At 27.0% G+C, this 19,246-nt stretch overlaps 1 protein-coding gene across 6 annotated transcripts; it reads left to right on the top strand.

The window, feature by feature from the left end:
* Positions 1 to 1,796: 1,796 nt before the first annotated feature.
* Positions 1,797 to 18,909, top strand: LOC119688976 (ethanolaminephosphotransferase 1). 6 transcript variants are annotated; one of them, XM_038103682.1, is made up of 6 exons: positions 1,797 to 1,946; positions 3,630 to 4,125; positions 4,218 to 4,286; positions 14,362 to 14,972; positions 15,055 to 15,235; positions 18,361 to 18,909. In XM_038103682.1, the coding sequence occupies exons 2-6, from the start codon at positions 4,024 to 4,026 to the stop codon at positions 18,694 to 18,696; spliced, it is 1,299 nt and encodes a 432-aa protein (XP_037959610.1). In that variant the 5' UTR covers positions 1,797 to 1,946; positions 3,630 to 4,023; the 3' UTR covers positions 18,697 to 18,909. The 6 variants fall into 6 exon arrangements, with proteins under 6 accessions (XP_037959610.1, XP_037959611.1, XP_037959607.1 ...); XM_038103683.1 differs by lacking the exon at positions 1,797 to 1,946 and adding an exon at positions 3,150 to 3,212; XM_038103679.1 differs by lacking the exon at positions 1,797 to 1,946 and adding an exon at positions 3,224 to 3,309.
* Positions 18,910 to 19,246: the final 337 nt, after the last annotated feature.

Genomic DNA, 19,246 nt, shown 5'->3' with positions numbered 1-19,246 from the left:
GTAACGCTATGGAATTGTTTAGAGAACAATAAATCAAAATTTTGGCTTTCACATATTAATCTTAATTCTGGAATGTCTGACTGTATCATTGGCTGGTTTCGTTAAATATAATATGGGTCTGGATTTATCTACGAAAAATACTTAATCTATCTACAAGAAAACAGTAAATTTATCTGCGAATAAAAAGAAATAAGAATTTTATATCATTGATGGATTTATCTTATAATTTTATATATGGTATTACTTCTGCCTACAGTTCGAAACTTATAATGAATTGAAGGATTTATTAACTTAATTATTTATTCAAGTTGATTAATCATTCTTTTGTTTTAAGAGATAAACAAAATGTGCTCATTGTTTACAATGTTATGTTAAAACCATTAGTTATATTTCAACTAATAGTAATGTAAGTAATGTAAGATCCGATAGATTTCATGTCTTTTTTTAACAAATCGTATCATAGATTACATCAAAAGTGTCTTAAGAGATTTAGTTTAAATTAGTTCAAATTGAATTATAATATCCAATAAGTGATCTTATAGATATTTAAAGATATCGTTTTCAGCGTTTACATTGTAGATTAAAGCGAAAATCGAGATTAAAGTACTAACCTCGTTGTTTAATCTCAGTTTTCAAATACAAAAGTCAATCTTCTTTGGTCGAGATTAATTTTTAATCTTCTTCGAAATGATAATTATTATTCTGTGCAAATCTGCAAATGGCTTAATATCGTAGATTTTTTACGATCTTAGAAGAATTGGAAAAGAAATATCAAAGTCTATTAAAAACAAAATTTGAAAATTTGAAAATGCCAAAGTGAGTAAATTTTTAATAAATTTGTTTGATAATAGTTTTGTACATAATTATAACTTAAATTTGTTAAATTATTGTTATGAAACTATTTATTCAATTTCTATTACAATTTTTTAGTATAAAATTAAATAAATTTATTATTAAGCACACGAAACAAAACACAAGAGAAATGTGAAAATTAATCTCCAATTTATAATGTAAACGGTGGAGATTAAAAATGTAGAATAACTTAATCTCTGTTCTCTTAATCTCACAATGTCAACATAGTATAAGGGCGAGAAAATATAATACTTAATGATTAATGGTTATTTATTAATATATATTTAAGCTATAATTATAAAACTAATTAATTTTTTTTGTCACTGCTGTGTAAATGCAGCAATAACTGCTATTATTTCTTTCATGACATGACTGAAATTTAATAAATAATAATTTATGTATATATAATAATAATAATGGAACTTATATCTTTCTAATACATTTGTATTAATATTCAATTGTTTACTTGCATGCGGTAAGGATTAGCATCTGTTTATGGTATTTTTCACAAAGATCTTACGCGACTTTTAACGATCTGAATTGCCCTGTAAGTCTATGTTATAGAGACTGTTATGGTCACATCATGTAAAATTAATATTGTTTTTTAATGAAAATTAAAAATTTTATATAAATAGCAGAAGAGAAAATTCGATTATGGTTTAGTGGCAATGATAAGGTTTTCTGTATGTGTCGTTACGCTAGTCCGAGTAGTGTTTCTCACTAATTTCGCCTTTTGGTAGTAAATATATATAAAATTCTATATTTTTGTGTAAATGTGTGGGCATAAAAATATTGTTAAAATTAGGCTCAATCAAAACGATTAAAAATAGTTGTAGTAGGCGTATTATATTGAAAATATATATTGACAGTCTGCATATACTTCAAAACGAAATAAAAATTTAAGATTGGGTTATTAACTTTTGTTCTAATTTTTTGTAGAAAACTGCACCAATAATTGTAATTAATAGCATTTATTCCAATTAATGGAATTCGTAAAGAAATACGGATAGTAACAAATACCGTGAAGTGTTTCTGCAGATTTATTGCAATTCTAGATTTATTGTCTTCAAAACGCAGGTTTCTGTTTAAATTTTGTAAGTATTAAAAACTGAATATACTCAACCAAAAAACAAAAACCTTAATAATATGACATTTATGTTCACGTTTTGCACAGTACAAATTTTTACTTAAATTTTTACTAATGTGATAGCATATATGATTTTTTCAATTAATTTTACAAATATCGTAAAATCCATTATTTGTGATTCGTTTTTATTCGTTTTCTATTTTTTGAAAGAAATAATTTGTGTAGAAAAAGCGAATGTAATTAAAAGAAATTAATTTGACGTTTCGTTAATTAAAATCAGAGAATATCTTTTTGAAAATAAAATTTTTAATTACAATAAATCAAAATATTTAGATAGAACATTTGTCTTGGTTAGTTACTTCGATTTATTGCAATAAATCAATTTCAGCTTGGATATATTAGTAAATTGTATAATTTTGTTTTTATTTTTTAGTTGTTACATCGGAACTACTTTAAAGTCGATTTTGTTGTTTTAAGAATTTTAACTTTTAATTCGATTGTTATTTTTATTATATTTCTATACTTATTTCGGTAAATTCGCTTTTGCCTTCATCAGGTAAATTCATAATAATACTTCATGAAGTTAATTGAAATAAAAGTTAATATTCTTAAAAAAACAGAACTGACTTTAAAACTATGTTCAGACAAATTTTCTTAATTACTTAAAAATGAAATTAAGTTAATTGTGGCATTAATTGGGGCACTTTCCTAAATTAAGTAAATTATATGTTTTTTGTTTACAAATAAAATCAACTGTCATTAACATTTATTTAAAAAATATGTCATTTTCTCATTATCTGAACTTTTTCTTTTGCTTATAATTTATCCCACGCATAGTTGCATTTCAAATGTCCCTTAATTTTAGCTTTCGTTTCAATGAAATTAAGGCAATTTTTCTTAATATCGTTCTAACCTCAAAATTGAATTTTGTATGGCAAAATGAACTTAATTTCGCTGAAACGAAGATGAAATTAAGATTTTTGTAAAATTAAGGTGTGTCTGAACATAATATGTAATAGTAAATCGTAGTTCTTCACTTTCAGTGCTGGTGTGAATGCAGTATAAAACACTGCTGTGACTATTAGTCATTATGACCACATATCAACTACTAGATCATAGTAAGCTATGTCATTGAAAATAAAAACATATTAGTTGATATTAGTCAATAAATTTTTGAAAATTTTTATATTCCAACATTGACAGTGTGTTTCGTGTTTGTAAAAAATTTTGTGAGTTTCTCAACACTTTTTTCAGTCAAATTTTTTTTACTCAGGTAAGTCAGCTGTTCAGCGGACAGCGTGTTGAGTCAAATCAAATTATTCCAGTTTCGATTTTATTAGTTAGCGGCAATGCGGCGGCGCTGGTGACGGGTAATATATATGTTTTATAGGGATAGTTTATTTTTTATTAAATTAAATTAAGTTTTTTGAATTAAATTAAGGCTAATAATTGCAATAGAAAGCAAGCACGTGAAATCGTATTGATGAAAATAAATTAGGTGATTTTTGTGTTGTGAAAAGTGATAAATATTGTGCGCGCTCAAAACATTTAATTAATTCGACAATATTAAATAATAAAAGAAAATCATATCAGCTTTTTGAAGAGTTTCTTAGGGGATGCTGTTTGTGATTGCTTTGTAAAATACTGCAACAGCAAACTCCCACAGCATTTATCAATATTAACATTTCAGGGACAAGCGAAATAGCGGCGAAGTGTTTTGTGTTTTTGTGTATGGCGCCGTGTGCGATGTTCAATACCAATCTATTGGTTATATCCGATACGAGATCGGCATAATAATTGTAAATAATTAAGAAATAAGAAAAAAGAAATAAGCGAAAATAAATTGCTAATTGTGCAAAGAAACCGCCGGCTGTTAAGAGAAAAGTAGTACGCGTTTAGCTGATAAATTTTGTTTTATTGTGGATAATGGGAAAATATTGAAATTGCAGACAAAGGATAATCTATACAGTACGATTGCACACCCTATCCAACATCCCTAATTAAATCAACTACTCCAACTGAATAACAACTTGCACAGACTCTCCTTGCAGTTTATATTACAACAATAATAATTGTATTCTTTTATGCCAACGCTTTTAAAACAACAAACCACCATGTATATGCAACAGCTGCTTAATTATAAATATTTGTCTAAGGAGCATCTCAGTGGATTCGATCATTATAAGGTAAGTTAGATAAATAATATAAATAATTGCAATAAAATAAAACATTTTCAAAATTAACTGAAAATAAATTTTTTTTTTGTTTTTATTTTTAGTACAGCGCACGAGATACCTCCCCGTTGAGTGTTTACATTATGCACCCGTTTTGGAACTGGATTGTCAAGGTAATAGCATTGCGCTTAATATTACTAAACAAAGCACCTTACACTAGGCATTCATTTATACAAAAATATATGCATCACATAACAAATAATTTCCTTACATGGCTGCATAACGATATAAGTATATTTATGGAAACCGTAATTAGAAGATATTATATATTAATACATGCATTGCCCGCCTCACTGCGGCTGCTTTAAACTGCCCTTGTTAGATTGTTTCGCAAAAATCAATACGACTATTGTTTAATTAAACAAGAAAAACTGCTTGCCACATTGAGGTGCTTTACACATGCATTACATGACAACGAATCCGAATCATACTCTGCATTATAAATATTTTATATATAACACATATTTCAGTTACAAACATTTCAAGCTTATCAGTGTTAACGTTTTATTATTATTTTTTTTTTTTTTTAAATATATTAATGTATATAGCACATTAATTTTTTAAATTTGGTAAATTACTTTGAAATGCTTTATCAGCAAGCAGGCGAGGGAGCGAATGGGAGGCGGGGTAGTAATACATCGGCAGTGCTTTTAGTCAGATTTTAGGTTTTTAGTTAAAATTAAAAGATAAAAATAATAGTTAACAATATATATATAATAATAAATCATGAATCATGCAAAACGAAAAAAGTCAAAATTAAATAGACAAATAAACACAATTTATATTTGACAATAGTTCGAATTCGGGGAAAGTTAATAAATAAATTCATTTAACGCACGTCATTGACAAAAAAGCAGAACTTTAAGTTAGCGAGAAAGTTTTTCGATATTTTCTTATTTAATTTAAAAATAATAAAATTTTTTTGTATATGTTTATCCGGTTTTTTTTTTGTAATAGTTTTTATATATTTTTTAATTCGGCAATAGGTCCGTTTTTTTGTTAAATAATTCAACATTATACGTTTATTTATTATACTCTACATTTCGACTCTCCTTGAGAGTCATCATCAGGATCACGCTCTACAAAAAAAAAATTAAACTTTGAATTATTTAACTATTTAACAAAAAAGAGATCTATAGCCGAATTAAAAAATATATAAAAACCATTTAAAAATAATTTCAAAAAATAATTACTAATCGAGATTATTTAAAAAATTATTTTGTATATTTTTGAATGGACTAATTGGTCACAATTTTTTTTATAAGTTTCAAAAAGTATATTTTATTTGCAACGATATTTTGACTATAGTCTATAGTTATATTCAGAACTGAAAGTCCTACCGATAAAGCTTTCGCTAAAATATTACTATACATATTTTTGAATGTACTAACCCCAGAGTGTTAAATAATAAGCAATTTTCTAAATTAATATTAAAAAACTATTTAAAAATAATTTCAAAAAATAATTACTAATCGAGATTATTTTAAAAATTATTTTGTATATTTTTGAATGGACTAATTGGTCACAATTTTTTTTATAAGTTTCAAAAAGTATATTTTATTTGCAACGATATTTTGACTATAGTCTATAGTTATATTCAGAACTGTTAGTCCTACCGATAAAGCTTTCGCTAAAATATTACTATACATATTTTTGAATGTACTAACCCCACAGTGTTAAATAATAACCAATTTTTTAAATTAATATTAAAAAATATATTTTATTTGCAACGATATTTTGACTACAGTCTATAGTCGTACTAATATAATACAAATTTTTATAATATAGCAACAAATTCAATACATAATTGGTCCATTCAAAAATATATACAGCGGTCAAAAAAAGTATTCGTCATTAACTAAATTTTTAAATTTTAACTAAATTTGCTGTAATAACAACAAAACGAAACAAAAAAAATTAAAAAAAAAATAATGCAGTTTTCAACGTTTGTATTCTGTTTATTCGTTGTAATTGTGTTTACTCCAAAAATTTAAAAATAAAATCACAAAAAAAGCAATCTATTGCGAAACACCAAAAATATAAATTGGTTAACCATACAGCTGTTTTGAGTATTCTCAAATACCCATCATCAGTGGTCTATTATAATTACCTCTCTATTATAATTAAAAAGGAGTTAGTATTGTGTAGATTATATAAAGTCAAACAGAAACGAAATATGTAAAATAAATATTTTAAATAACATGATCATGTATTGTATACACTGGCGATGTATTGAGGGCATGGGCCTTTACCCATTAAGGTGGATATAGGCTTAACAGGATGACGGAGTTTCGGTCAGCCAACTGGCGTCTGAAGGCCTGCACATCAAATTATAAAATTTGATATAGCTTAGATTTGTTATATCGAAGTTGTGGAACGTTTTATCGTATTTCCCTCCTCTATCATAAAGTTTGAATTGTTTTCGCTTCATTCAAGCGTTATTCGTTTAGATTCACATTCCAAATTTTAGCGTTTCTAATTAAAAAAAAATATTTTTTTAAAAATGAGATAAGGTTTACACGTACTATAGGAAGATGTTTTACCACATACACCTCAACACACGTGTAAAGAAAAAAAAAAGACATTGGGAAGATTGAGTTCTATATATAGACAAAAATCCTATTATATTGAGATTGATAAAAAGCGTATATATTCCGCTTAAATGCTACAAAATTTATTAAATATTCACGTTTTTTGACGTCATTGATATTCTTTCTATTGAATGAAAGTGTGTAGTATAGTATATGTTTTTGTAACAGTTTTCTAAAAATTTAATAGTTTATATTAAATTTGTATCTTCATTCAGCTAATATCTATCTTACTGGATTAAAATTTTCAATTCAAATAGTTTTTAATTTTTCAAATTACTATATAATAGGGTACGGCGATTTATATTCAATGCGAATGTTAGGAGGATTATTGTATTCAAGATATCCGTTTACTACATCAAGAATCTCAATTCTGAAGATTTTAAAATTATAAATCTGTTCATAAATCTGTTATTTAGACTTATATTTAATGTAAGTACTAAGTGTATTTATTCTAAATAGAGCAACTGTTTAATCAGTCTATTTATTTGAATAATCAGAATACTCAGTTTGAACTTCGTTAGAAAATCGGCTAAAAAGTTTGTATATTCCAGAGATATATATATGCATGTATTCATATGTAACATATATTTCTTTCTATTGTTTTAATACAGCTTCTATACTATAAGTTGCTGAGTATAAAAATAATACCGTTAAAATATAATATTTCCGACAGACGGCAAAAATGCTATAGCTTTATATCATATACTTGTTATAATATATATATATTATATAGTTGTTATATTTGTTACTGGGCTTAAGTCGTTTTTTTAACACATAAATTTATAAAAATGTTTTTTAAATAAAATAAAAAATTACACTTTTTAAACTGTGTTAAATATTTAGTTATATTTTAATTTTTATATAAAATTATTTATATTTAATATAAAGTCCAGTAACAAATATAAAAACTAATTCAATATTTGTCGTAACAACAATTTATTATATATAGGTATATATGTATATATGTATATATGTATATATATGTATATATATATTTATATATATATATGTATATATATATTTATATATATATTAATACCACCATAATTTTTTATGGATCATCGAATAAGAAACACTGCTTTCGAGGACTGGAGGACTGTTTCATACAGCTACACACCTTATTAATATTTTTAAGATATCGTGTCTTCACATATATATTTATATGTATACACATTATTTTTAAAGAATTGTGAGTGAAGCATTTAATTTTCAATTATAAAATAATTATATTTATTTCTTATCCAAATATTTTTGCAAATAAATGGTTTATTAAAAAGTAGCCATTTCTGCTTTTCTAAGTTTTAAGTCTGCACTTTGAACTTAGAGTAAAAATATATTTAATTTTTTAATGTTTTTTATGTCGTATATTTTTTTATGAGTTACGGTTATTTTTTTAATTATTGTTTTAAATTTTAATGTTATTATAAATCTAAAAAAATGAACTTCGTATATCATTAACATTTTTTAATTAATTATACACAACGCGTTATTTTGATAATCATTTTTCCTTATAACATTTATTTATATATAAATTCGATATTTTTTTACTGTTAATAATAATTGTCACTATTTTTAATAATAAGTTTTCCTCACATTAAATCTAATGTTATCTTTTGTTAACAAGTAATAAATTTACATATATGTATATGTACTTATTAAGGGCAGTAATGTTAATATTTTGTACAATTTCATATGTATGTATATACATTAAGACTGAAAAGTTTTCGGAAATTCTCATTTAAAATTCGCGCGCTGTATATTTTTCGATATTTTAAGTTTATGTAGTTTGGCAGCACTGTCCTTAATTACTATGACAAAAATGAGCGCGATCTGTCAGACAGTTCGTTTACGGCAGCTGTTGAAACCAGTTCACCTCAGTAGTGCGTTGCGAAATGTCTTCGACGGTCGTACGACCGTCCTGAAAGGCTTTGTACCACTCATAAACTTGAGTTTTCGATAAAACTGATTCCCCATAAGCCTTTTGTAGCATTCGCAACGATTCTGCACACGAAATTTCGTTCGGAACACAAAATTTGATGCAAACTCTTTGTTCAATATTTTTTTCCATTGTTTTTTTCGCAACGCACTACTGAGGTGAACTGGTTTCAACAGCTGCCGTAAACGAACTGTCTGAAAGATCGCGCTCATTTTTGGCATAGTAATTGTCCTTAATTGCTGCCAAACTACATAAACTTAAAATATCGAAAAATATACAGCGCGCGAATTTTAAATGAGAATTTCCGAAAACTTTTCGGTCTTAATGTATACATATATGGACATGATTTATTAATAACATTTGTGTTTTATTTGCTATTATGTAGTGAAGTGCTGATGAATTAATTCAATAACTAAGTTATTATAATTAATGACAACGAGACCCCCATGTAATGGTAAAATATAGCTTTAGTATAGATGTACAAAAGTGAAATATATATTAGTACGACAAATTTATTTTATATATAGTAATAGTATAGTAATTGCCAATAATTAATACCACACTTTTTTTAATTCTCGTAATATATTTTTTGAAATGTTCTACAATATTTTTTTGTTTTAGTATTTAGCATTTTTGGCAAAATTATATTCTCTATATCATATAATTTTAATGTCTCCTGTATTTGTCCTAATGCATGAATAAGTTAAAACCCCATAATAATAATTATTATGGTACATGCCATACTAAATTTATACCTCAAGCGATTACTTCATATAATACACCCAAATCTCTTGTATTTAGGGCTGATCTTTTGTCCTAGCGTTGAAGTCTATGCTTTATACTGCAACTATATTGCAAAAGCATGTATCGAGTTGTTTCGGAAATACTCTAATAAAGAGGAGTTCTTACTACTACTTCAAAATCACATTAACGGCACAGTGCGTTCAGGTAAAACTGCTAACAAGGCAAATCACATTTTAGAATCTACAATTCTATAGGATGGTTAATATAAATTCTTTTATAATTGGTTAATTGATTTCACTGTAACAAATTCATTTTGCTATAAAGGCTTTTAGAAGTCTTTATGGATTTTAGAAGCTATAATATGATTGATAACCTAAACTATTATTTTAAAATCAGACTTTGCAGTTCTTTGCCAGAGAACAGAGAGTTTATGCTCCATATATGTGTGGTTTTTTAAAGTCATACCGGTCAACAACTTAAAAGTATTGCATATTTTTAAAATAGAAACCTGTGGTATAACTAGTAAGGATACTAAACAGATGGCTCTTAGCTCTTCGCATACAAGTGAAAATGTCAACTAATAAAGATGTCCTTGCGGTGCAAATTAAATTCGGTCAGTCACAAAGAATGTGGCTAGAGGTGTTATCTGCCTCCAAACAAAGTCAAATTTTTAACCCATCGCAACAGTTCCGATTACTCAGGCGTGTTTGTATTTTATCGAATTCAACTGTTGTGAAAAAATTTTCCACTACGTTATATGTTAATATAGTTTAGTTCTTGTGATATATAGTTTTAAAATTGGAAACCATTAATGGAAACTATTAATAACATACATCTAAAAATTGTATATATTAGTTGACTTTAGATGTTGTTTGTTTGCTTTGTTAATGTAATATATGTAAAAAGTATACAATATCGCAATGTCTCAAAATGTAAATAATATTGGCATATAGCGTGGTGGAAAAAATTGTTAAAAATACAACAATAAATACTAGAACTATTGTTCTAACAATAGTAAAAACAATATTATATTAACTAAAGTTTTTAATTGTACTTCTAATTAATACATCCATTCACTTATTACATATGCAGGTGCTTTGCGTGCTAGTTCATTGAGCCAGCAAATAGAATTCCTAGATAAGCTTAGATCATATAGGTGCTTACTCAGTCTGGTATTTCGTCATATAGTCCAAAGAGAACTTAGAGAACTCCTTAGAGAGCTAATATTACTCTGTAACCATTCTTCTATATTATATTAAACATTTTCTTAGCGTTCAGTTTTAGTATGATTGGTATTACTAACAAACAATACATAATAATAGTGTTAGTGAATAGTAATAGTGAATTTCCAGTCTATTTTTAGACTGTGAACCTTTTTATTATAGTTGTTAATGTTAGTGCGGTTCGTATTCGGTTTTTCAAACTATTCGAAGCTTTCGATTAATACAATAGTATCAGCTTGATACCATCTTTTATTCGTTACGCTATGCAATAATATAATTTGCTTATAGAGATTAATAATTTGGACTAGATAGATAGGTTGAGGTAGTAATTTTTATAAAATTTTTTGGTGTACGGGTGTTTGGCAACATATTTATTTTATTTTAGAATATAAATTTTTTGATAATTTTATGTGTAAAATAAACTATTTAAGCGCGGTTAAAATCAAAAAATGTATTAAATATTTTATACAATATATTAAATTAATTTTGAACCTCCATTTTGACGAAAGAAACTAAATTCTTAATATAAACCATATATTAAAAATTTTGTGATACCAAAAAAAAAATATCAGAAATGAAATAAAGTAATTTTTTATTCATTTATTATTATAAATATAGGTCTTTTTGTTTGGTATCTGCTCTTCTTATTCTTGTCTTTTATTTTAATATGTAAAATACAATATGTACATCATACAATGCCAGTACCTAGTTCAACTGCTTGTCCAGGATTAAATACCTTTACTTTGGTTTGCTTTAAAACTGGTCCTCAGTAGGTTCATTTAAGAAACTAAAACCTTTTTCTAAAAATATATACTTAAACATATATAATCTCTTTAGCAGGTAGCGGTTTAAGGATATATTATATTTTTTTTCTTTCACTAGTAATGCGGTGCATAGCAGGTAGATAGTGCGCTTAACGTTTTGCTCGTTCTTTTATTTTATACTTACTTATTTCTGTATGCAAAACAAAAATATTGCCCATTTATATACTCTGGAAAGGATAATATATAAGTTTGCGTAAACGTAATAATATGAATAAGTATTGAATAACTTAAGTATGGTATTTCTGGGACGACATCTGCTAAGAAACAACATCAAAAATTATTATGTACTTAAGTATAATGCATCCTCTATGCCGTAATGGGCGTAGGGAATGGCAGAAAATAGTTTATAGTTGTCATACACAAATAGAGCAACTGAAACTGAATTTCTCATACTGCTTATGAAAACATTTTCCTCCCGTTCGGGAAACTTAATATATCACTGCAGTCCAAAAGATTTTTGAAGCTAGTAGTATACTGCTCTACTGAGGGCCTAAAATCTCTGTATATTGTAATGTGATGTAATGTTTAAACACTATAAGTTCGAAAAGTACAACAAACTAAAATGTTAAAATTAAAATTAAAATTGAAAATAAAATTGTTTGTTCGCAGTAGATATATTGTTGAGATTCCGGATTTTTTAATATTTACAGTGAAAATTCAATGAGTTTGCATTGTACTTTCCCAAAGAATTAGAAGAAATTAGTCATTAAATTCTTGTCGAACGAATGCAAATATGTACGTCACAACTTATAGTGTTTTTCAATTTTAATATCATAAATTACTGAGTGTGGAATTGTGTTTTTATTAAATCATTTACTTCTTACATAGTATTGTTGATTATACGGTTGGACCTCAAAGCCTGAGTATAGAAGAAAACGAAATAAAAACTTTAAAAAGAGCATTGATTTTAATTTAGGCACAATTTTAGACCTTATCTCTATGTATATACATGTACTGGCTTTTGCTGACGATATAGATAATGTGGATACGTCAACAAATCAAATTGTCGCATTTGGGACTACGAAAATTCACACATAATTGTTCAAAGACTATTACGTGTACAAAAAATCAGTGTATGTTATGGCATTTTGTCTGGAGTTGTAATTGGCCCACACTTTTCTACTTCTAATAGAGAAGATGTGACTCGAACCGTTAATTCGATCACCACGGTCAGAAGATTATCAATTCTGTTTTGGTGTGAAGTTGAAGATATGGATATGGAAGATATATATAGTTTTAGTAAAATTTGACGCAAAATCTATACAGCAGTTTCGATTTAAGCTTGTTCCACAAGAAATTTTCAAAACTTGTAGTTTCATAATTTGATGATTTAAATTCTTCACGAGTTCATGCTATTTATGTTACCATGACTTTTTTAGTGGGGTTAGGTTTTAAAACGGACTTCCATCGAGTTATAGAGAAGTTATTGCCAGCTGTTTACTTTTGGAACCGTAACACTGATAACCTTTAGTTAGATGATGCATAATATGGACTATCATAGATATATTGAAATAATGTTTCAACTTTAGCTTGATTTTGATATAAGTAAATAATGTAGTACGAAATATACGCTCATTAAATAAATATAACACTGGCTTAAAAATAGCAGTTGAAATAGACGGTAGAAAAATAGTATTAGATGCTTGATCCAATATTATAGTCAGGAGACTATAAGAGTCAGAGAGTCAGGAGGTAACAATATTAAATCAGAAAAAAAAAATATTTTATAGAAGAAGCTATGAGAAACACTTAGTTAATTTATAATAACCCAAAAATTTTTGGTACGGTTATGTAAAACTCGTACGATAATATCAATGTTATAGAAAACTAGACTGCAAAAACATCCGATGTAAAGAAACATGGCTTTTAGGTTATCTTGTTCCTGTTAATGGTATTTTTAAAATATATTTACGCTTTACATTATTATAAAATGTATGTATATAATCATTTTTGAAAAGAATGAAAAAAATCGGATAGTCTATACAAATGGATATATACATTTTTTTATTAACTTGATGAGACGTATCATTCTATTAATGTCAGTCGATCTGTATGTCCGTTGATGAGAACTAAGTATTTTGATTATAATTTTAATTTTAATTTTATATGTATTATTTATGTTTTCATTTATATTTATATTTAACTATTTATATATTAATATATAAATTATTTATATATTAATATATAAATTATTTATATATGATATATTTCGGTGTTGATATATATAAACATTTTAGTTTTTAATAGAACACTATTATACAAAACGTTACAAAACTGGCTGTACTTACGGATGCAAACTGTAGATTCTATGAAGAGAATGAGAAGTCGGCCACACATGTGTTGTTAGAATGCTCTATGCTAATGCACATACGAAATAGGCTCCTAGGAATGTATATTCTTACGGAAGAGGCAATAAAACTCTGTAAAGTAGGTTCTATACTACTTTTTATTGACGCAACAGGGCTTAAAGACCTACTCTAAGCCCAGAAGGAGGCACAATAGACCCGACGGTCGCAGTGCTACATACCCTAACAATAATAATAATAATATTATACAAAAAATTCCAAAAATATGTTTCCAAAAATATGTTTTCAAAAAAAACAAAATTATTATAATTATTAACTTTAATGATTATTTATTAAAAGTTAGGTGAATTGTGTTGTCTAGTTTTTTGTCTCCATAATCTAATCTATTTACTAAACATAATATTTGTTCAAATTAAATTGAGAATATTTTTTATTAATTAGCACAAAAATAGTACATTTTCTTTTATATATTTATATATGTAGATATATACATATACATATTAAAACTCTGCCTAATATAATATAATTTTATATTAATTTATATATTTATATATTTTTTTACAGTTTTTTCCAAAATGGTGTGCGCCCAATGTAATGACTTTCCTTGGCTTCCTTTGTACGGCACTAAATTTCTTTCTGTTATCTTATTATGATTGGAATTTCTATGCAAGTTCTGGCCTTCAAGATACAACACCTATACCTTCCTGGGTTTGGTTAGCCACAGCCATAAATATATTTTTAGCGTACACACTGGATGGTATAGATGGTAAACAAGCGCGCCGTATTGGTCTTTCTGGTCCTCTGGGTGAACTCTTTGACCATGGCTTAGACTCGTATACAGCTGTGCTGATACCTACATGCTTGTACAGTATATTCGGACGAAGTCCGCATTATTCTGTTGCACCCATGCGCATGTACTATGTATGCTGGATGGTGTTCTTTAACTTTTATGTCTCCCATTGGGAAAAGTACAATACGGGCGTTTTATATTTGCCATGGGGTTACGATTTAAGTATGTGGGGATCAACAGCTATGTACCTAATAACATGGTGGTTTGGATTCGAGTTCTGGCAGAAAGATCTACCAATTGGTGTGCCATTGGGGAATGTTATGGAGTTCGTTCTACATTTCAGTGCAATGGCTAACACTCCAATGGTTGTAGTTAATGTTTACAAGTAAGTACAGTTTATATATATATATATATATATATATATATTTATGTCACATTTGCAAACTAAATAACTTTATTTTTTATAGCTCGTATGTGCAAAGGACTGGCAAAATGCGTAAATTTAAGGAAGCCATGCGGCCACTTTGGCCCTTATTTGCATACATGGTTTTGCTATTAGCATGGCCAGCCATTTCTCCAAATAATATTATTGAAACGGATCCGCGTGCTTTGTTTATGTTAAGCGGTACTATATTTTCTAATATCAGTGTGAGTATTGACCCCATTTAAAAATTTTTATGTCTAAATAAACATTATATTTATATAGTCTTTTAGTATTCTATTGACTCAATTTTAAAAATATAAAAATTTATGAATCATGAATGTACATATCACTTATGACAAAATATGCTTATCAGGAATTATTTTGTGTGGGTATATAACAGATATGAGGTGTACAAAAGTAAATTTTCAATCGCGTGAGGTTTATAGTAAATTTTTTTATTTAGATTTTGAAAAGATAAGAAAAAATTTACACTCTGATTTTATTTTATATACTTCTTGTATTTATAATATAATGCTAACAGGTGTTTTACTTATCGTACTACATTTATTAACAGATCATGTGCTCCATATGGGCTGTTGTTAACATTGAAAGTACATTGTAAGGTAGAGTGCGGAATTCAAATTAAACGATTTATTAAAATATTAAAATAAAAAATTAATACCTTTCTATTTCATAGTTGAATCGCATTTATAAAACCTGTCTGCCTCAGATTAGCATATAATTGCAGATAATGATATTCGTTAATAAACTAATGCATATATAAAGATTTGTAATATTGCAATTTCTTATCAATATCAAAGTCTAAATATTAATTTTTAAATAGCGTAGAAGTCTGATATTTATATATATAAATTTATAAGAAAATAAATTACCGCCGTGTGCATTTTATGTATATAATGCTTTGACCCTGTTATATTATTCATAAATTATTATTACATACATATAAATTATTTTATATGTATGTTTTTGTTGTTGATTTAAATTATTCACCATCAAAGCAATAATTATTGAATTATAATTATTTTATAATTCTAATTGAATTTAATTTATATTTATAAAAAAAGACAATTAACATATAGAATATATTCTATATTTATAGTATGTTACATATTTGAACTTCAATTAGTCGACTATAGTCTATATATATTTTGTTTTAGATGTCGTTTTGAAATTTTTTAAATTAATCAATTAAATTGTTTTACTCTTCAATAAATTTTATTTATAATTTTATCAAAACATTTAATTTAGATAAATTATATATAAAAAAACTTAAAATGAAACAGAGTTTTTTTTTTAAATTGACACGTCAATTTCTCTAATCAAATAATCCTATTATTAAATAAATAAATATATATAAGTTTCTAAATCGTATAACTGGTTTTTTTAAGATTGATATAATTTTATGTATTTGTATATGTACATTTACTTATATTTTTATATATAATATTTTATAGAAATAAACAGTAAATAGTTTACTTGCGGTCTAATATAGATAAACGGTTATGATACGTAGTACATTTTTATTCGTTTTATTATTGTTGTTGTAGCGCGCCCCTTTGGATTGTGTGACCCCTTTGGAGGACGAGTGGTTCCGAGACGTAGACTCAGCCGTTGTTGGAACCTTCGTTTTATTCGCTTCTTGTGCTGGGAATAAGCACTTTTTGCTTTTTTCATTATTATTTTATAACCAATTGCCTAATTATGATAGACTGCTTCATTATTTAATGCTTGAAGAGCTTAATTCTTAATTCTTATGATTGTTTTTTTTCTTTAGCTCCAATATGTTTTCTTGGTAATTGTATAGAAGATTTTCTGTAACGAATTTATATCTATAGTGCTTATATCAAGAAATCAAAGCGATATTTCTTCAGTCTTTCAAAACTTTGATATACGCCTATTTCTACTATTACAGATTTTGTTTGATTCTTTCATGAGGTCTTTCATATCTATGCATTTCATTATCTTTTTTTTGAGATACTTGTTTCTTCAGCCGCTCTGTTGCGTTTTGCGATTTCATTACAAATTTCTCTTTCAGTGTTATGAAGAAGTAAATAGACTGTATGTCATCCTTTATATATTTATGTGTTTTGCTGTTTGTATATAGTTTCAGTGATTAAACATCACTGTTGTACGCGCATTGCTACAAGCGATGTAGTGAGGGCATGGTTTTATAACCACTAAGGTAGATATGTGCCCATGAGAGTAACGACCACCAATTGGAGGTCTGAACGGAAACACAAATGAAACAATTGATTGCTTTCATTGTAAAAGTTCTAAGAGAGCTCTTCATCCACGCGTTATGAACAGAGTGTTCTATTCCAATCTGATGTATTGAAATCACTTGCTGCAATTATCAAAGCTTAATTTCTCACTGTTTTTTATAATATATCAAGAAACTTTTTCAAATTCTCATGAGAAATATTTGAAGATATGTAGTAAGTACATATAAATAATACCCGAATTTTAGCAAGTACTTCCATAACTCGAACTTTTTAGAGAGCAAATTACATACAATCCTGCCTCCATAAGTCGAAAAAATGTTTTGTTTCGTGCCGATAGGAATATGGGAAACTTTATTCTATAAGTCGAATTTTTGTTTTAAGTATAAATGCATTTTGCTGTTAGGGGAAGTCCCTTTTTCCAAACCAAATGTTTGATTTTTTTTTCTTGCGTTGCTTCTTTGTGCAAATGCCAGTCGCTGGCAGCGTGGTTTAAAGTAAATAAAATAATTTCCAATGCTACTCTTAACGATTATATTGAGCTTGAGAATGAAATTCGTACATCAAGCTTTCCTACAGATGACAATATTATTGAGCACTATAGTTCTAAATTACTGGATCCAATTCCAAGCGTAACGGAAAGTGATGATGAGGGTTCGGTGGATGTAAGTGTTCATCAGCCTTCAAAGTATTAAGTAGAAGACTCATTCAAAATTCTGAATGATACTACAACTGGTGATCAATATAAGAGTATGAATAAAGTGGAACCTCTTTTTAGCGAAAAGAAGAAAAAAATTAAAGTCCAAACCCTAATTACTGAATATTTTACTTCACTTTAACTCTAACTGTGCTTTATTTGATTGCAAATAAATAAATAATTAAAAAAATATAAATAAAAAAATAAATAAGAAAATAAAAATAAAAAAATTCTCTTACTCGAAGTCTGCAAAATTGGACTTCGAGTTATGAAAGTTTGACTATATAAGGCTAGGCTTATTTACTATATATTTAATTTTAAAAATCTATACCTTTTTATATATTAATTAAATATAGCTATATATCATTCAAATGTAAATTTTGTTTTAATATTCATTCTTAATTAATTTCAGTGTCGTTTAATTGTTTCTCAAATGTCAAATACTCGTTGTGAATGCTTCCATTGGATGACACCTGTATACGTTCTTTGCATTGCGATTGGTGTATGGTTACCTGTCTTAGAGCGGCCGATGTTGTACTTTTTGCTCATCGCTACTACAGCAACTCATTGGCATTATGGTGCAAGTGTGGTCAATCAAATGTGTGAACACTTCAATCGTATCTGCTTCAGTGTCAAAATGCGTACTGCTGTTCGGCTAAATAATGGAACAAACTCTAATGTGCCGCCGAATAATGCAGAAAATTCAGAAAATGCTGAAAATGCTGAAAATGCTGTGAAAATAGATTGAACGCTATATGAATGCATCCAAGTGGTAGTAAAAAAGAGGCTTCTTTTTTATGGATAAAAATTATATTGTAATCTTTGTTTTAAATTTAAATATATTTTCTTAAATGTTTATATATTTCGCATGAAATATAAAATTGTGCTTTGCATTTGTATTTCCTATACAGTTTATTTTGTCACCAAAAGACTTTATCGACTACGTACAGAACAGATTGTAGATAGTTATAAATGATCTTATTATTTAGTAAATACATATATTAAAATGAATTTTGTATTCATATATAAATTATGTACATTACATGCTTTTATTTAACTAATTGCTAAGTTGTTATTTTGAAAGTAATAGCAAGACCAATCTGCTTTACTATCCCTTAGATAAATTAGTAAAATTTTGTTTTATTTATTAAAAATTTTTTTTTTGTTTTCGAATACAAATAACTCAATAAGCTACGCTAATGCAGACATGCGTATTTAGTTTATAAAATAATTTATTTTCTGTTTGTATCAATTAAGGAAAATATTTTGTTTTTTTATGTTTAATTAATTTTATTAAT

The sequence above is a fragment of the Teleopsis dalmanni genome, chromosome X (assembly GCF_002237135.1).
Source record: "Teleopsis dalmanni isolate 2A chromosome X, ASM223713v2, whole genome shotgun sequence".
In the NCBI taxonomy this organism is placed as follows: domain Eukaryota; kingdom Metazoa; phylum Arthropoda; class Insecta; order Diptera; family Diopsidae; genus Teleopsis; species Teleopsis dalmanni.
Note: the sequence above shows the minus strand (reverse complement) of the source record. Positions and strands in the feature narration are given on the sequence as shown.